A 16,735-nucleotide genomic window follows, 5' to 3' on the forward strand; every position below is an offset into this window, starting at 1 on the left:
AAAAAATAAAATCTGCAACAAAAATGTCTATTTTTTTTTTCTAATTTTTCAGTATTTAACCCGAAACAAAGAGTTCCACATTCTTTCCTGAACACCTGTCAAGTTTGCATTTCTTGATGACTAGAAATCTCCGCTATTCATTTAAGGAAGAAATCATTCGAGCACAAAACTTACAAAAAGAAATCATGCACAGCTTAAGTTAAAATACATTCAATATGTTTTTCAATATAGAGTTATTCTTATGAAATATGTAGTCATTCAGTCGTCTCAAATCTACTTAGCCACACTTTTCCACATGGCTAAATGAGTCAATTCACGTTAGAAAGAAAGAAGTTTAAAAACATGCTCCCTTCCTTCAGGTCCAGGACTGTCATAGGTAGCAAGCAAAGAAAGGGGACATAGCAGTATCATCCCTGACTTCTTCTCCTTAGTGCCATAGAGGTGCACTTCTCTGTTGAAAGTTAACCTCTTTCTTCTCTGCTCTGGGTCTCATTCCCTCTCTTCTCTTGAGGATGCCCATGAAGCCAGTTACCTTCCCGCTTCCCTATACATTAAGCCTCTCCTTTATTGACATTTCCACTTATCAAATAACACCAGGTTCAAGTTCTGCAATCTAAAGAAATAATAATACTCATAATACTGTCCTGTGATTGCCCATGGTCCCTCCTTTCCTTCATAGCCAGTTTTTGTTTGTGAAAAACAAACTAATAAAACATGTATTGACTTTAATAGTCACAAAGGAAGAAATCTGGAAAATACATGATAGAAAAAAAGAAAATAAGAAACATCTGTACTCCCACCAAGATAACGAATATTGTTTGGTGATTCTTACACAAACAAATGTGCCCACATATGTAGTTCATTCCTTATATTCAATTGTGTGCTTTTTAAACTTAATATTACAATTTTAAAAATGTCTTGTTTAAATAACACTTCTTAAAACTGTGACTCTTAGTGGCTGTAAGATGATGAAACCTTCATCAGACAAAGGTATTATAATTTATTTATACTAGACACTAGTATGGCAATATGTAAAAATGTGGATACGTAACCGATGTGATTCTGCAATCTGTATACGGGGTAAAAATGGGAGTTCATAACCCACTTGAATCAAATGTATGAAATATGATATGTCAAGAACTATGTAATGTTTTGAACGACTAATAATAATAAAAAATTCTCTCTCTCTAAAAACATAAATAAATAATTTATTTAAATAACCCCCTATTGTCAGATGGTAAGCCACTATCCAATATTTAATTCTTATGAACAACACTATAGTGAATACCGCTGTACAAAAATTTCTATCCACACTTATCATTCCTTTTCCTTAGAATAAATTCTGAGAGTGGAATTTCTGGATTGAGGGGCATGAACATAACATTCTCATCTTACATAAATGTACTAACCTCTTAAGACTACTGCACCAATTTTTTAAAAAATGTTCATTTCACATCACTGTTGCCAAAACTGTATGTTATTATTAAGGCAGGAAAAATAACTTGGCCAAATTTCAAAGGTTAACCAATGGCATTTCTTCATTTAAATTTGTAATTAATTTTCAAGATTACTTTTAATTGCCTATGCTTTTATGTGTTTAGTGGTAATTTGGATTTGGGTTTTATTTTTTATGAGGTCTTTTCCATATCCTTGGCCCAAAGCCAAACTACTGGAAAGGATGCCCCTCTTTTTTCACATCCTGCAGTCTGGGCTCACCATTTACCTTCTTAAATGCTAAATCCTGTTGGTTTTTCTGCAGTTGCCTTAGTGGACCTTCTTGGGCTTTTAGTTTCCCCCAAAACATGGCATTTTCTGCTTTTTATGTCATTGCTAAGACTGTTCCCTCTGTAGGCAGATTATCCCTTCTCCCTCTTTAATTGCTTAATTACTTCTCACTTTCCAAGATTTACCTGGGAGGCATCATTACCTCTACTCAGCCTTCACCTGGTCCCCCATCCTCTGGCTTTCCGAAGTAACTCCCCTTTGTACTTCTATAGCACCACAAAAATTCAACACATCACCACTCTGTGCCCAACTACATTTTTGTACTGTACTTATTTCTGTGTTTACTTCTCCTACCAGACTGCAAGCTCCTTGTCCATAGGGATCTTTTCTTATACATCTTTGTATCCACAGTGCTGGTGGGAGGTAAGTAGTCAATAACACTGAACTGACCTCCACCGTAGCACCTAGCCCTGGTGACCGACCATTCCCTTCTTCTTCTATGGTGTCTTCTCACTTGTGCCTGGCTACTCCTCTTAGTTTCCTCACTTGAGCACTCTTTGTATTTGGCTAGTTTTTTTTTATGTTTGCCTAAAAAGTTTACATTTTATTTCGGCTTTGTATATTTATTCCAAGACTATAGTATGTGCCTCTGCTACATATATTCTCTCTCTCTTTTTAAAAACATGTGTATATGTCTTAATAAGGAAATATGTAGAATTTACTTTAAAAATTTACAGACACACATAAAAACTCTCAATCACACTTTCCACGTAGGAAGATGATAAATGACAGAGATGCCCATGGCTAGGCTTAACTGCTGCTATTCTGCAGGGTTCCCTTGCTGTTCTTTTCTTCCAGATCTCATGGGTCTAATCCATATCTATAATTCTAAGATTCCATAAGTCACTGATACTCCAACTTCTCACCAAAGTCACAAACCAGATTTTCCAACTGCCCATTGGATATTTCCACATAAGTTTCTATGACTCCTTAAGAAATCATCGTTCTGAACACTGGACTCGTTTTCTTTCCTCCATAACTGTTTCCTTCTCCTCTATTCCTCAACTCAATAAGTGATACCATATCTATACAGGTGGAGGAGCCAGAAACCCAGAAGACAGTCCCCCCTCCTCTGATGGCTGACTGGTCATCAGTCCTGAAGACTTTACCTTCTTCTTGCCTTTCCTATTGCTCAGTCCAGTTGTCTCAGTTAATATTTCATGCCTGAGAACAAGAAAAGTCTTCTTGTTCTCATGTCTGGCTATTTATTTTCCACGAATCCTCCATACTGCTACTAGAGCAAACTCAGTAAAACACACATCCTAGAAGGGGAATAGCTAGGATGGTGGAAGAAGACGGTCATCATTACACAACATACATGTATGAAGATGTGAATCTGGTGTCAACATACCTTGTATACAAAAAGAGATATGATATTGTAGTTTAAAGGTGTATTCAGAATTGTATGCAAAAAAGGAGAGCTCATGTATAATGGCATAATTTGGCGTGAACATATTTTATATACAGAGTTACAAAAAATTGTGCTGTGAATGGATAATTATGAATGTAATGCACTCCACTATTGTCATGCATGTAAGGAATAAACACACACACACACACACACACACACACACACACACACACACACACACACGTCCTATCCCAGACTCTACCTTTTGTGGTTCCCTAAGCCAGCAGTATGAAGGATAGACTTCTGGCTTCACGAGAGTATCCGAGGACCTTCAAGAATGGGTCCATCCTCTTTGAAGAACTCATCTCCCACATACACGCTGAGATTTTAAGCTCCTCGATGCTGCACTTTCCTGAATGTAACTACCTTCCTCTGCCCCCATGCCTGTGCCTTATCCCGTTTGCCTGGAATATCCCTCTCACTTTCATTTGCTTACTGAACTCCTACTCAACCTTCAAAATGCATCCTGATAATCGCATCAGGGAACCTCCCAAGGGCCCAGGTGAGTCTGCTGTGCTCCCTCTCACGTAGCCTTGACTCAGCCTGTGGGGTGCTAAAGGCTCCACCGTGTGTCTCCCCACTGGATGTCAGTACTTCATGGGTGGAGCTGTGCCTTGTTCATTTCATTCAACTCAGAAGGACCCAATGAATGTTCAAGGGTGATTAATGACACAGCCAGAACTTACAGCTCATCGTCCCTTCACCGCTAAATGCCTAAAAGCATCAACATTACCGTGTCTACAGTCTCATATTTCCTTTTTTTCTTTCCCATGTTGTACCTACGCTTTCCCCAGTTACTTCAGTGAGACTATGTGGCAAAGATCACTAATGATCCTCTAAGCAACAAATACTGTAGTGTGGACTCTCTCGGACTTTTCCTTCCCAGCCTCTTATTCTGGTTTCTCGTCCTCATCTTACCCTGTAAACAACAGTCTCCTCACTCTTTCCTTCTCTCTGGGTGTTCTGATTCACCCTGAAGGCTTCAGCGACTGCCAACATGCTGAGATTCCTACACCTAAGTCATCCTCTCAGGCTACCTAGAAGTCCCACAGGTACCTACGCCAAACTTGATCAAAACTGAAGTTATCCTTTGCCTCCAGGATCTGCTCCCTTCACCTCTATCAGTGAGGAGAGCCCCTATCCATACAGTCACCCAAGCAGAATTATGAAAATCTTAGCCTCCTTCTTTCCACTCATAACTTATACCCAGAAAGTCATCCAGTCTTGTTGATTCTACCTCCTGAACATTTCTGGAATATCTCGTCCCCTCTCCTTCACTACTGTTTGTGACTTGCTCTGGCTCCTTTCCTTGTAAGAAAGAATGACCACAGGTGGTCACCTAACTGGTCTCCCCCTATTGTCTCCAACCTTCCATTCCACCCTTCATGTAGGGCAGCCTGAGTACTCTTTCTACAACGCAAAACGGTTTATGTTTCCTTCTCTGCTAAAAGCGATGGATTTTTCAAACCTCCAGGGGCGACATCTTGCCTTTTTCTGCCTCTCCCAATGTGACTATTGCCATTCCCTCAGGGTCCCTGTCCTTCTGCAGTCCTGGAGCTTCTCACCAGTGTGCCTCTGTTCTTGTGGCTTGCTGGGCCGGGGATGACCTTCCTTTGTCAAAATTGAATTCCAGGATCCCCTTCTACACGGAGCTTCCCTACTTCTGTTGTGTTTCCTGACATCCTGTATAGACTCTTGCATATCAGAGCCCTAGACGACTTGGCAAGGCCGCTGAGGACAGGGACCATGTCCTTTTCATCTTAGAGTGGCAACATGCCTGATGCAGCAATTTACAGATGAGGCATTTATCAGCACTGTGACTCTCCTGGAGAAATGTGGGGCAGCATTTTGGGGGCACACACCTCTGGACCTGGTGAGCATAATTAATACCATAAGCATGAGGGGCTCATAACTGGCAAGTAAGGGGCTGGGGTGGTGTGGCTCAGAGGTAGAGCGCTCGCCTGGCATGCGTGAGGCACTGGGTTCGATCCTCAGCACCACAGAAAAATAAAATAAAGATGTTGCATCTACCTATAACTAAAAAATAGATATTAAAAAAAATAACTGGCAAATATATACCATCATTCTCCAGGGTACCAGGAGGCCACAACTCAGCACTGCTTTGCTTATTTTGCATGGGGAAAAGGTGAGGCCCAGAGGCCACCGGGAGAGGGTCTCCTAGGGTCCCTGGAAGGTAGAACCCAAGCCTCCTTGCCTCCACCCTGAGGGCAAAAACTATTTCCCACTACAGGGAAGGTGGGGGTCCCCGGGAGAAGCTCACCTTGTGGCCTAGAAGTTCCTTTGGGCACGTGGGTTGGACCTGTTCAGGGCTTTCTTTTCCACAGCACTGAAACTAGAAAGTCAGAAAGAGATGTTAGGACAGGAGCCGGGAAAGCGAGAGTTATGAGCCGGGGCATCCCTGCTGAGAGCAGGTGGTGCCCAGGCAGCAAAGCAGCTCTAAGGTCCTTCTCTACAACCCAAACTGCTATTTCTAGAAAGGGAGCAAAGTATCGCATCGTCATGCTAGCAAACTCAGAAAATGACTTCCTTAAAGCTGCCTGAGTTTCACCATAGGAAGTGACTCAAGGCACCAGAAACAAGGCAAGAAGCTAAGAGATAGCGTCTGTGAAAATTGCTGCTTTTTACCCAGGAGCTGGGCCTTTACAGTCCTTCCTTCAGAAGGGGATTCATATAACCTTTTGAAGAAAACTAAAGTTTTATGAGCTTTGAGAAGGCTCAGTAACTAGGGGCTGTCTGAAGGACAGAAGTGGTCACAGCAAACCCCAGGGGTTCAAAGACCGACTTTAAGGCAGGCTAGCAAACAGGTGACTTGCTTTAGGGCTTGCCCTGTGAAACAGAGGGACCTGTGTGCTGCTTGATGGCTCTGGGGTACTTGCCAGCATTTTTTTTTTTTTTTTTGTGACAGAGAAGATCCAAGTACCTGAAAACGCTTGGCCCAAGAGTTCAGAGCGTTTCTCCCGTATCAGTGTTTAAGAAATCAGAAGGACTCTGGCTTGGTCCATTTCCTCTGTCAATCTTCTTTGACTCACTGTCTGTAGCTCTGAGCCCTCCACTGACAGCACAGGCCCACAGAAGGCTCCAGAGGGACAGCCTCTCCTGCGACCCTTCATTTTACAAATGAGGAGATGACTGTGTATCAGGGAGACCAAAAAACTTGCTCAGGGTCACAGAGCTGTGAAGTAGCAAAGTTGCAGCTGGAAACTAGCTTTCCTGACTGACGTGCCACACTTGCTTCTGCCACACCGCCATGCTGCTCTCTGAGAGATGCTGACATTTATGTGGGCTGCTTTCTCTGTGTTCTCGTTCGCCCTCCTTTGTCTGTTTTGGACACACACTCTGACTTCCTCTTGTGAACCCGGTGGTAGGCCTCTTTCTCTTCTGGAGTTCTATACAGAATGCAAACTATGGCTCTCACAAGGGCTAAAATAAGATGCTGCTGCTTGCCTTCACTGAATTTATTTTTATTTTGAATCCAGGTGCTGGGGAGAGAACCTGGTTCATACATGATCTTTAGAAGACATGAGGTTAAGGAACAAGTCAAGTTACTTACTGCTGAGTGGAAGGTAACAAGAGTCCCATTTCCCTTTCCCCTGTCTTTAAGGTAATCATTGTAAGCCTCTTCATACATGGTCTGTACGTGTCGTATAGCCTGAAAAAATACCAGGAAAACTGAGGGTACGCTGAGTGGGAAGTTTCGAACAATCTCTTTTCATCAAAGAAAATCCCTTGTTCTATACTCCTTAAAAACACTGCCTTTCCATGTATTTAAAATGATTCTGCATTTATGACACAGAATAGATTCTAGAGTTTCTTTTCTTTTTGTCGTGCTCAGGATTAAACCCAGGGCCCTGTGCTTGCTAGGCAAGTGCACTACTGCTGAGCACATCCCCAGTTGATTCTAGAGTTTCTAAGATGCTTTTGAGGATGAAAGGACAGACTAACCCAAGAAGAGTTTTCAGAGACCAGAAAGATTTCTTAGAGTGGAGGTTTCCAAAACCTGATAGGGCTTCAGCATCACTGGGAACCGAGCTTCCTGGGCTCCACCCAGTTGATTCTGATGCACAACCAGGGCTGGGAACTACGCAATCATGGTACCTCACTGGTTAAAAGGACTGAAGTCTTCTCGTGGCATTGTTTAACAGATGTTCACCACCAAAGAAGACTTTTTGCATTCAAACACCATATAAAGTTTGGAGAATGCTTCTCTGATATAAAAGCATGTGACCCCCTAATCCACAGAAATCTCAAAAGGTCCTACCATCTAGTTTCACTTCTGTATGGAGCTGAGTTTAAAGTAACCTATGAATATAACCAGCTACTTTGGAAAAATTCCAAAAGAGGTGACATTTCTTATTGTATAGGTTTGTCATTTTTTGGTCTAAAATAAGTTCATTAACACATTATTGACGGCACATGAATTAATCTGAAATATAGTACACGGACAGTGTCATTCTTCCATTCTTCTTTCTCCCCCCCCACCCCCGCCCCACCTCTCTCTCTCTCCAAGTGTTTATTTTCCCAAAAGCCTATTTCACTTGTGGGTTCTCCTGATACTGTTCTGGACACCTGGAGTTGGGCAGCAATCTAAATGGACTTTGGGAGCACACAGTAGGTCAAGTTTTAGTCTCTGAGGATGTCACAGCCTCTGTACAGGCCAAGCCTTAAGGATAAACTAGGGATGCATGTTCTTCTCAGTCCCCTTTTTACTTTTGCCTCATTGTGAACTAGGGATAATCTTAAACTAGTGAGCTTATTTCAAAAATCATACACTACATTATAAATTTAATAAATGCTATGAACAATCTCCCTAGAAAAACACATAGATGTGTACATATGCATACTAGTACATACACACGCTCAGTCCCATGTATTACTTCTTTAGATTAAGAAGTTCTGCTCATACTATAACTTTGGGCACTATTTTGTTTTTTAAATAACACTCTATGTTAATCTCATAACTTTTGCCATAAAAAAGTAATTTTTACTTACTACACCCTTGCCTATAAAAGCAAATACTCCAGTGGTTACTTCAGCAGCGAATATCACCAGTAGGCAGGTAAAAAACTGTAGAGGAGAGAAAACACTAATTTCATTAATTTAATACCTTTTCAATGTATTCAGTCCCTTTGACTTTAGTTATATTGAAAAGACATTAGGCAAGGTTATTAGTTTGAGTTGATCCAGCAGTAAGCATCTGCCCCTTTAGTTTCCTTTATGCAACCGTTGTTTCTTTCATTCATCTATTCATTCATTCAGCAATTGTTTATTGAGCATCTGCTCTGCACCAGTTACTGTCCCTGGTGCTTAGTATACTATAGAGAACAAGGTCTCAATGTCTCTGCATCAGGAACTTCACATTGGATAGAGGAAGATACTAATGAATAAAGGATTTAAAATTTGAATAAGAAAATTTTATAAAGTGACACAGAAATGCCACCATCCCAGGTCAGTACCTGGCCACCTATGTGCTCAATAAATACTTGAAGAGCAAAAAAGCCTCTATCAAGATATAAAGCGGGGTCAGGAGAGAGGTGTCATGGGGTCTGGGCTTGGCGAAGAGTGTGGAAAGGCTTCTCTCAGGGGGTGTGTATTGTGGGGAAGTGGGTGTCCTCTTGGACAAATTTCCATTCAGGTCTTGGGTTTGCTTTGATCAAACCAAGTTCATTGATTTGTCATTGATAAACAAGGGAGAGATGCCCAACAGCAGGGGAGAGAGAGAAAGAATGGGTGGGTGAGGAAACAAGTCAGGCATTTTTATACAGCAAGAGGTCAGAAGCAGCAAAGTTAAAAAATCCGAAGGTTGCAATGAGTGACTGAAATGAGAGACTGCCTAATAAAAGTGATGCTTCACACTCCCAATGGAGAAACAAAAAAACTCCCCCCTCCCCGTCTTTCTTCTTGTTTCACTTATACATTGGCATTGGCTTTATAGCAGTTAACTGATTTTTTTTTTTTTTTTAACCAGAGTCTGGTGGTTAAAATAAGCCACTAGAGGGATGTTTGGTTAAGTTATTGGTCTTAACCAGAAATGCTTTTCTTATAGACAACAGCACTTCCCTTGCCTATAGGGATCTTTTAGCTGCCTCATCCACAGTGAAATATTATTTTTTTAAAAAAATAATCATAATTGCCCCTTCCAATTACTAGGCACTTTTCCTTCCTAAACATCTTTACACTAATGACCTCATTTTTTTTCACACTTTCCATATGAGGCAGGAACAAAAATAATATTATTCTTATGCAAACCCCAGACTTAGGAAGATCAGGGAGAGTCCAGGGCTCAGTGAGTCCTGGGGGACCCTGGGCTGCAGGCCAGGCATCCTGACTTCTTTCAGACCAGCTCCCCCGACCCCACCTCTCCATGCCCCACTTACTGATCCGAGCACACACTGTGACTCCCGCATGGCTCCACAGCACCCAAAGAACCCCACGGCCATCATCAGGGCCCCAGCTCCAACCAGCACGTAGAGCCCTGTGGGAAAGAGGTCCAGGGAGACTGTTCAGAGTCAGGCTAAGTGAAGTGCCTGGCTCTCCAGCCCCGGAGGGCCAGAGCAAACAGAAGGACTTCACCACCACAAACTGGGCTCCAAATTCTAGGCCCCCCTGGAGCATTTGATTGTCCATACTGTAATGAGTAACACCTGTTGAATGCTTCCTGGGCACACCGTATGCCTTGGCAGTGTGCCGTGATCCTCTGAGGTAGGGGCTACTATTGGAAGCAAATATAAGCAACACAGTTTCGGCACCATGATGAAAGCACAAATAACCAGGACGGGAGAGGCTTCACGGATCAGCCGTGCCTTTTATTCAGGATCAGAGTCGGGCATTGGAGGGGCTCACTTTCCGGGTAGAAAATGGCCCTGGTTCCATAAGGGATCTGTGTTTTATAGTTTACAATGAGGGTGGCTTAATCACTGGGGACTGAAGCAGAATGTGTCAGTTTGGGCAGCCGGGAAAAAAGTTGTAAAAAGTCTGAAACTTAGTGTCACTGGGAAGGGATGGAAGCTCAGAGCTCTGTGTCCATTGCTTCTCTTCTTCCTCTTGGACCCAGTGTTACCCAGAGCTTCACTATTTGATTTTCTCCTTCCAGGACTCACGGGCAAAGGGAAAGGGTGAAAGTCCAGGGCCCAGCGCTGAGCATCTGCCTCCTGGCTTCAGGACCCATTTTCACTAGGAAGGGATGAATGTTTTGCCTTCTTCCTCCCCACCTCTTCCTCTCCTCCTCCCAGGGCATCCTGTCTTGGGGGTTCTCATTTTCCAACTGTAATCCCCAGTTCAGAGAAGAAAGCCAAGTTAAGGAGATAAAAGAAGCTGCCCAAGGGCACACAGCCAGCAAGAGGTGGAAGCCAGAGCTGCCCACCTCCCAGAGCTCACACCTGGATGACCACAACATGCCTCCTCGGGCCAGGCTCTGCAGCTCAGATTCCTATACCTTTGCACAGGATGTAACAGTGTCCCCTTTAGGCTTTGCATATAACCCTTGCTGCTCTGCCACTGCAGCTTATTTTTAAAATGGACATGTTTCTTTCTTTTCCTCTCTCCCTGTTCTTCCCTAATCTCTCCCCTCTTTAATCTCAGGGGAAACAGGATTATCTTTCTTCCCCAACCTACGCATATATATCTGTCCCTGAGTACATATCCACCATAGGAACGACATAATCCAGACTTTGGCGATGGCACCAGAAGATCTCAGAAATGACCACCTCCCAAATTAACAAGTGAATCACAACTCCAACTGAGAACACGTGGAATGGAGCCTTTGAATCACCTCTTTAAAAGGCTCTGTTTCTGCTGATGGATAGAATCACAGTCTCCTGTGTGTCTCTCTTGCTAGCAAAGTAATAATTCCTTTCTCTCAAAACTGTGTCCTTGTTATTGGATTGGGACTGGGGACAAGGATGGAGATTTTGGCAACAAGGAGAGTTCTGTGATCCACAGGAGATTCATGACACTGAGTTTAGGGGTGGTCAGGAGCTGGTGAGAGCTGGGACACACACCCAGGCCTTTCTCCTGAGCCTCTGCACTTGGGACTTCATGGCTGTCTCTATCTGAGAGGCCTGAGGCCCAGTGTTTGGGAGGAAAAACCAGCTGCCCAGGCACGGAGGGGAGCTGCTCAGACACAGAGGGGGCTTTTGGTTAAGGACAGGAGCAGAGGAAACAGCAATAAAATATGGGTTTTGCATGATTTTTCTCCTTTTGAGGGCAATACTGTAGACCCTAGGCAAAAGAGGCTAATATTAATAATTAAGAGGGGCGAGAGAGAAGGTCATATTAATATTCTTAATACAATATCAGCTACATCTATGAGGGGCTCATTTTTTCTGGTACTGATCTGAACACCTAGTGTTGATTTTTTAATGCAAAATTTAATTCAGGACAGGCCTGTGAGGTAGGCACTCTTATTAACTCCACTGTTTAGTCAGAGGAACTGGGCCTCCAAAGAGTAAGCCATTTGCCCAAACTCACAGGGCTGCTTAATGGGCAGTGCAGGCCCTGAAAGCCAGCTCCTGGGCAGAAGGCCATCCTGCCTCTCCAGCAACAGCAGCGACTTTGGTTTGGGTGGTGACTTTTACTTCCTACCTAAATCAAACTCAAGAACAGCTGTTCCCACAGGGAAAGAAAAGGGCAGACCTGCTCGGGCTCTGAGAGAACTCCAGCCCAGCCTTCCCTGGTTTCCTTCTCTGATCCCGAGATAAGGGGGAACACAATGAGACCTGGTACTTGGCTTACTTGCAATAACTCTCATGGCCTCTATTTTCTTTTCTGCATTTTACTCAGATGAGTCACCTGGAAACCACTCCCATTTGCCGGAGGTGGGGGCTGGTGTCAGGCCTCTTTGGGGAACCCCTGAGCCTGCCATTCAGGCGCTTCCTGGGGCTCCACTGGGTTGCTGAAAGTGGTTTGTGGGCAGGCCTGTCTGTTCACGGACCAAGCGAGGCGGCTTGGTTTCCTGCATTGCCCAGCCTGGCTCAGGGTCCTTCTCTGGGTTGGCGACTCTGCAGTCCTGAGGGAGGTTCAAGCTTCCTGCTGTTCCAGCTCTGCCACTTCCTCCTGTTCCATTTTCTCTAAAGGCTAATTCAGTGGGGGAATGAACGTGGTAACTAGAGAAATAATAGCATATTAAAAACAATGATATTGTTGGCGGCACTGACGAAAAACCTTATCGTTTTTAATAATGTTTTCATTTTTCAAAGCAATTTCATTTCCACCGTCGTCTCATTACTTCCTCAAAACAACCTGGTTAGGTAAGACAAGCGTTTGTTTTACAAATGGGGATCAGCAAGGCAAAATGCTGTGGGCCTGGGCCCCTGACTTCCCACCAGGCTCTTCTCACCCAAGCAGGCTGAATGAAGGGCAGCAGGAGGGACACCATATTCAACGCCTTCTTAACAGGTGGCCCATCTTACTCTATTGATTTCCTGCTTAAGTTGTTCATGGCCTCCCTCATTGTTACTGCTACAACTGCAACATGATCATCTGTGTGGAGTCCCAGCCTGAGGACCAGCACACCCTAAACCCTCATCCATCCCTCACTCCGGCCATCTGGAGATCACTGTGGTCTGACCATGCCTTGCTCTTTGCTGATTTGTGCCTTTGCAGATTCCCATATTTATCCCTCTGTAGATTTTTAAACCCACAAACCTTACTCATTCTATTTAGAGAGAATATGCTGGATATTTCAAGTGGATCAAGAGTAAATCAATTTGGAAGTGCTGGACTGAGATACTTTATCACCCATCTTTGCTTAGAGATACATGCTGGGAACCCAGCTCAGCAAACATCCATGAAGCCATCAGAGGGCTGGACTGTCCAAGGTCAGGCAAATGAGAATGGAGTCCCAACACACTGTGAGAAAGTCTGGAATATAGGGGAAAAAAAGGTGCTCCTGCAGAGGCTCGGGCTCAGTGGGCAGAGGCCCAGGGTCTGGGGAGGACAGAGTTGATCTGCACTGTGCACAGCTTGATCTCTCTGGCAGAGATCCTTATGTTTCTGAAACAATGAGCTCTTCAAGAACATGTGTTGGCCAAGTGTGGTGGTGCATACCGGTAATTCCTGCAGCGGGGAGGTTGAGGCAGGAGGATCATAAGTTCGAGGCCAGTCTCAACAACTAAATGAGGCCCTAAGCAACTTAGCGAGACCCTGCCTCAAAACAAAAAATAAAAAGGGCTGGGGATGTGGCTCAGTGGTCAAGTGCCCCTGGGTTCAATCTCTAGTCCCCGCCCCCTGCCAAAAAAAAGCTGAGAATCCCAGAGCTCATGGCTAAACCAACCTGTAACTGCCCTAGCATCTCACTGTCCTGAGACCTCTTTCCATCCAGTCTCCGCTCATGTAGGAGTGTGTTGTTGTGATTCCTCCACTCCCCCATTCCCAGTGAGCCCTGCTTATAGAGCTGGAGAGAAATCAGAAGAAACTGTGCAAGTGGCAAAATTATATATATATATATATTTATTTATTTATTTTAGTTGGACACAATACTTTTATTCCATTCATTTTATTTTTATGTGGTGCTGAGCCTGGGCCCCATGTATGCTAGGCGAGCACTCTACGGCTGAGCCATAGCCCCAGCCAGTGGCAAAATTCCTTGGGCCTCCTGAACCCTGTTCCAAATCTGGTTGTAATATTCTGCACAACATAAGACCACCTATGACTTCCAAGGATACCTTATCCTTTATATGCTCCTCCTTTAAAAAAAAAAAAAAACAGCTGCTGGATGAATAAGTTAATTCACAGCACATTTTAATTCCAAGATGGTTTCTACAGAGCCCTCTTCTTCCCACGGCACGTGTGATAGATGCATGGCCTATTTCCCAAATCCCTCATGCTTTCCAAGTCCTGCTTCTCTTGATTTAAAGAGAGAAAACACTTTGAAATTTCATTTTTATCTTTAATAGCTGGGTGTTACAATGCCAGTGATCTCTAGTGACATGCTACCAACAAGAGCTTTTTCTGAACATCTTACTTCCCGACAATTCCTGCTTCTCTCTCAGATTTTGGATGCGTCTTTTAAAGCAAGTAGCATCAATACAGTTAACACACAAAGGGGATGGCTTTTTAAGGCCTGTTGGCATAAATTCATTGTAAAATGGCTCCCCCTTTGTAGGGACTGGATATTGGTGTGGCTATAAACATTGGCTTTTAGCAGCAGACAGTTTCATATAACTTGCAAATGACCATTTTTCATCTAAAAATAATGTTTTTTATGCTTATGCATAAAAACTCTCCTTCTCATCTTTTCCTGAATGCATATAATTCCACTTGTTCCTCAGTATCCCTGGGGGATTGGTTCCAGGACCTCCTTGGATACCAAAGTCAGTGGGTGCTCAAGTCTCTTATATAAAATGGTGTAATAGTTGCATATAACCTAAGCACACCCTCCCATATACTTTAAATCATCTCTAGATTACTTATAGTATCTGATACAGCATAAAAGCTATATAAATAGTTGTTATACTGTATTGTTTAGGGAATAATGAAGAGAAAAGTATCTACATATTCAGTATAAACAAGCTTTTTTTCAGAGTCTTTTTGATCCATAGTTGGTTGAATCTGTAGAACCCACGGCTTTGGAAGGCTGGTTTTAAATAAGTATCTAGGGGAAAGGGAGGACTTGGTGCTCCCTGAATAACACCAATAGCTATCAGTTACTGTGTCTCATTCTCGGTGCTTAACATGTCTCAGTCATGCAGTCACTCATCACTATTGGTAGTAAGCACCATGTCCTGGTGGCCAGCCTGCTCTGAGTGGCATCTGTACTGTGCACCTAATAGACATTATCTAAAGAACCTGCTGGCTGCACAGTTCAGTCTTATAAACTACTCTCTCCTTTATCTCTTCTTCCTATTCTCTCGTGTCATTGTGCATTGCAGACAAACCCTTCCTCAGCATGCCCTCTTGACAAGTAATACCAATAGGTAACATGTACCGAGGGCTCACTCAGAAACAAGTATGGCGCTTAAGCATGTTCAGATTTCACAGATGAGGAATCTGAGACACAGAGAAGTATTTTTCCTAAGATTGCATAGCTAGTGAGGGGTTAAGGTGGAATTGAGCCAAAGTGCAAACCCTTAACCGCCAGGCCACACACTCAATAGGAACTCAGAAGAACAGCGACTCTCTTAGCTAGAAATCTGCTCATTTAAAAATGGAAGGAGCATTTTCTTGAGAAAAGTACTTGAGGTGACTAGAAATGATGATTCCTGGATTTTCCTCTGAAAGAACAGGCCTGGCACCCAAAAATCTAGGCCTGCTCACCTTGCCTGTAAGTAAGTCCTCCTATTCTTTGGTTTTGTTATCTTCAACATGAGAATGATTATCAGCTCGTTGTAAAAGTACTTTGGAGAAATGATCTCAATGCTATAAACTACAGCACCTTTCTGTTATCCGGCTAGCAAGACTGTCAGGTACAACTGAAGACCAAGAAGTTAAAAAATATTCCCAGAATGAGTCAGAGTTTTTAAAAAGGCAAGCCAGCCCCTTAATGTTCAGCACAGGAACACTTTCCTTACACATAACCTCCAGCCACAATCAAAGCCAGGCTCCCGGACTCTGAATCCAGGGAGAGACAGCTGCAGCCAGGCTGTGACCCTGGAGAGCCAAGTGGCTCCTGTTTGTGTGGGCAACCCTTCCATGGAGAAAGCTGCTCACATCCTCTGCTTGCAGACATGACCTCATGCGTTCCAGAACATGGGCCCTCCGGCCGCCCGAGGGCTGAGGGGATCACTCCCCACTCTGAGCTCCTAGAAAGAAGACCCTGGGTTGTCTGCCCAACCAAAAGGCAGGCCAGAGAGGGACCGCCCCAGGACACAGCATGGGCAGGTTGCTGGAATTTGGAAGAGGCGGGACTTCTCCTAAGAGTTCATTGAAAGAGGCTAGAAGGGAGAAGGTCTTGGAAGCCCCAGTAACCCAAGTCCTCTTACTGCCAGGATCTCCCTCCCCCAGCTCAGCAACCCAGGGACACCATGGATCAGACTCCAGGCCTCAGCCTGGCCCCAAAGGGCCTCGAGAGATCGCAGCAGGCGGCAGTCAGTCTGACTACCCTCTCCTGCTGTCCTCATTTCCACAGCTGGGTCCTCTTGTCCTGGCCTAGGATCTGTCACTCTCCCAAGCTTGGCAGTGGCATCTGGATCTTTACCCCGGGAAGGGAAACTCCATTACCAAGGAGTGAGAACCGAGGATGCCAGAAAGAAAAGAATCTCCCAAAGATGGGGAGTTCCTCTAACAGTGCGTAACAGTCATCTGCCCAGAAGCAGGGAGCTAAACAACACACCTTCCCTGGGTCTCTTGCAGAGTGGGACTTGAGGCTCCGGGTGCAGTTATCTTTTCCTTTTCTTGAGATGAGGTCTTGTAAGATTGCTGAGGCTGGCCTTGAACTTGCAATCCTCCTGCCTCAGCCTCACAAGTAGCTGGGGCTATAGGAGTGTGCCACTGAGCCCAGCTGAAGCCTTGTTTCGTGAAGAACCACTTGAATGTGCCATGTTTGTTTAGAACACTCTTTAGCAAAGGGGTCACAAGAGTTTA

At 44.0% G+C, this 16,735-nt stretch overlaps 1 protein-coding gene across 1 annotated transcript in view; it reads right to left on the reverse strand.

Moving 5' to 3' along the window:
• The window catches only part of Tspan2 (tetraspanin 2), a 45,678-nt gene that overhangs the window by 7,494 nt on the left and 21,449 nt on the right, over positions 1-16,735 (reverse strand). The window contains exons 3-6 of the mRNA XM_078027066.1: positions 9,592-9,689; positions 8,207-8,281; positions 6,768-6,866; positions 5,478-5,549 (exon numbers count right to left, since the gene is read on the reverse strand). Coding sequence (XP_077883192.1) covers positions 5,478-5,549; positions 6,768-6,866; positions 8,207-8,281; positions 9,592-9,689 — 344 coding nt within the window. The remainder of the gene's footprint in view (positions 1-5,477; positions 5,550-6,767; positions 6,867-8,206; positions 8,282-9,591; positions 9,690-16,735) is intronic.

This window comes from Ictidomys tridecemlineatus, chromosome 11 (genome assembly GCF_052094955.1).
Source record: "Ictidomys tridecemlineatus isolate mIctTri1 chromosome 11, mIctTri1.hap1, whole genome shotgun sequence".
Taxonomy (NCBI): domain Eukaryota; kingdom Metazoa; phylum Chordata; class Mammalia; order Rodentia; family Sciuridae; genus Ictidomys; species Ictidomys tridecemlineatus.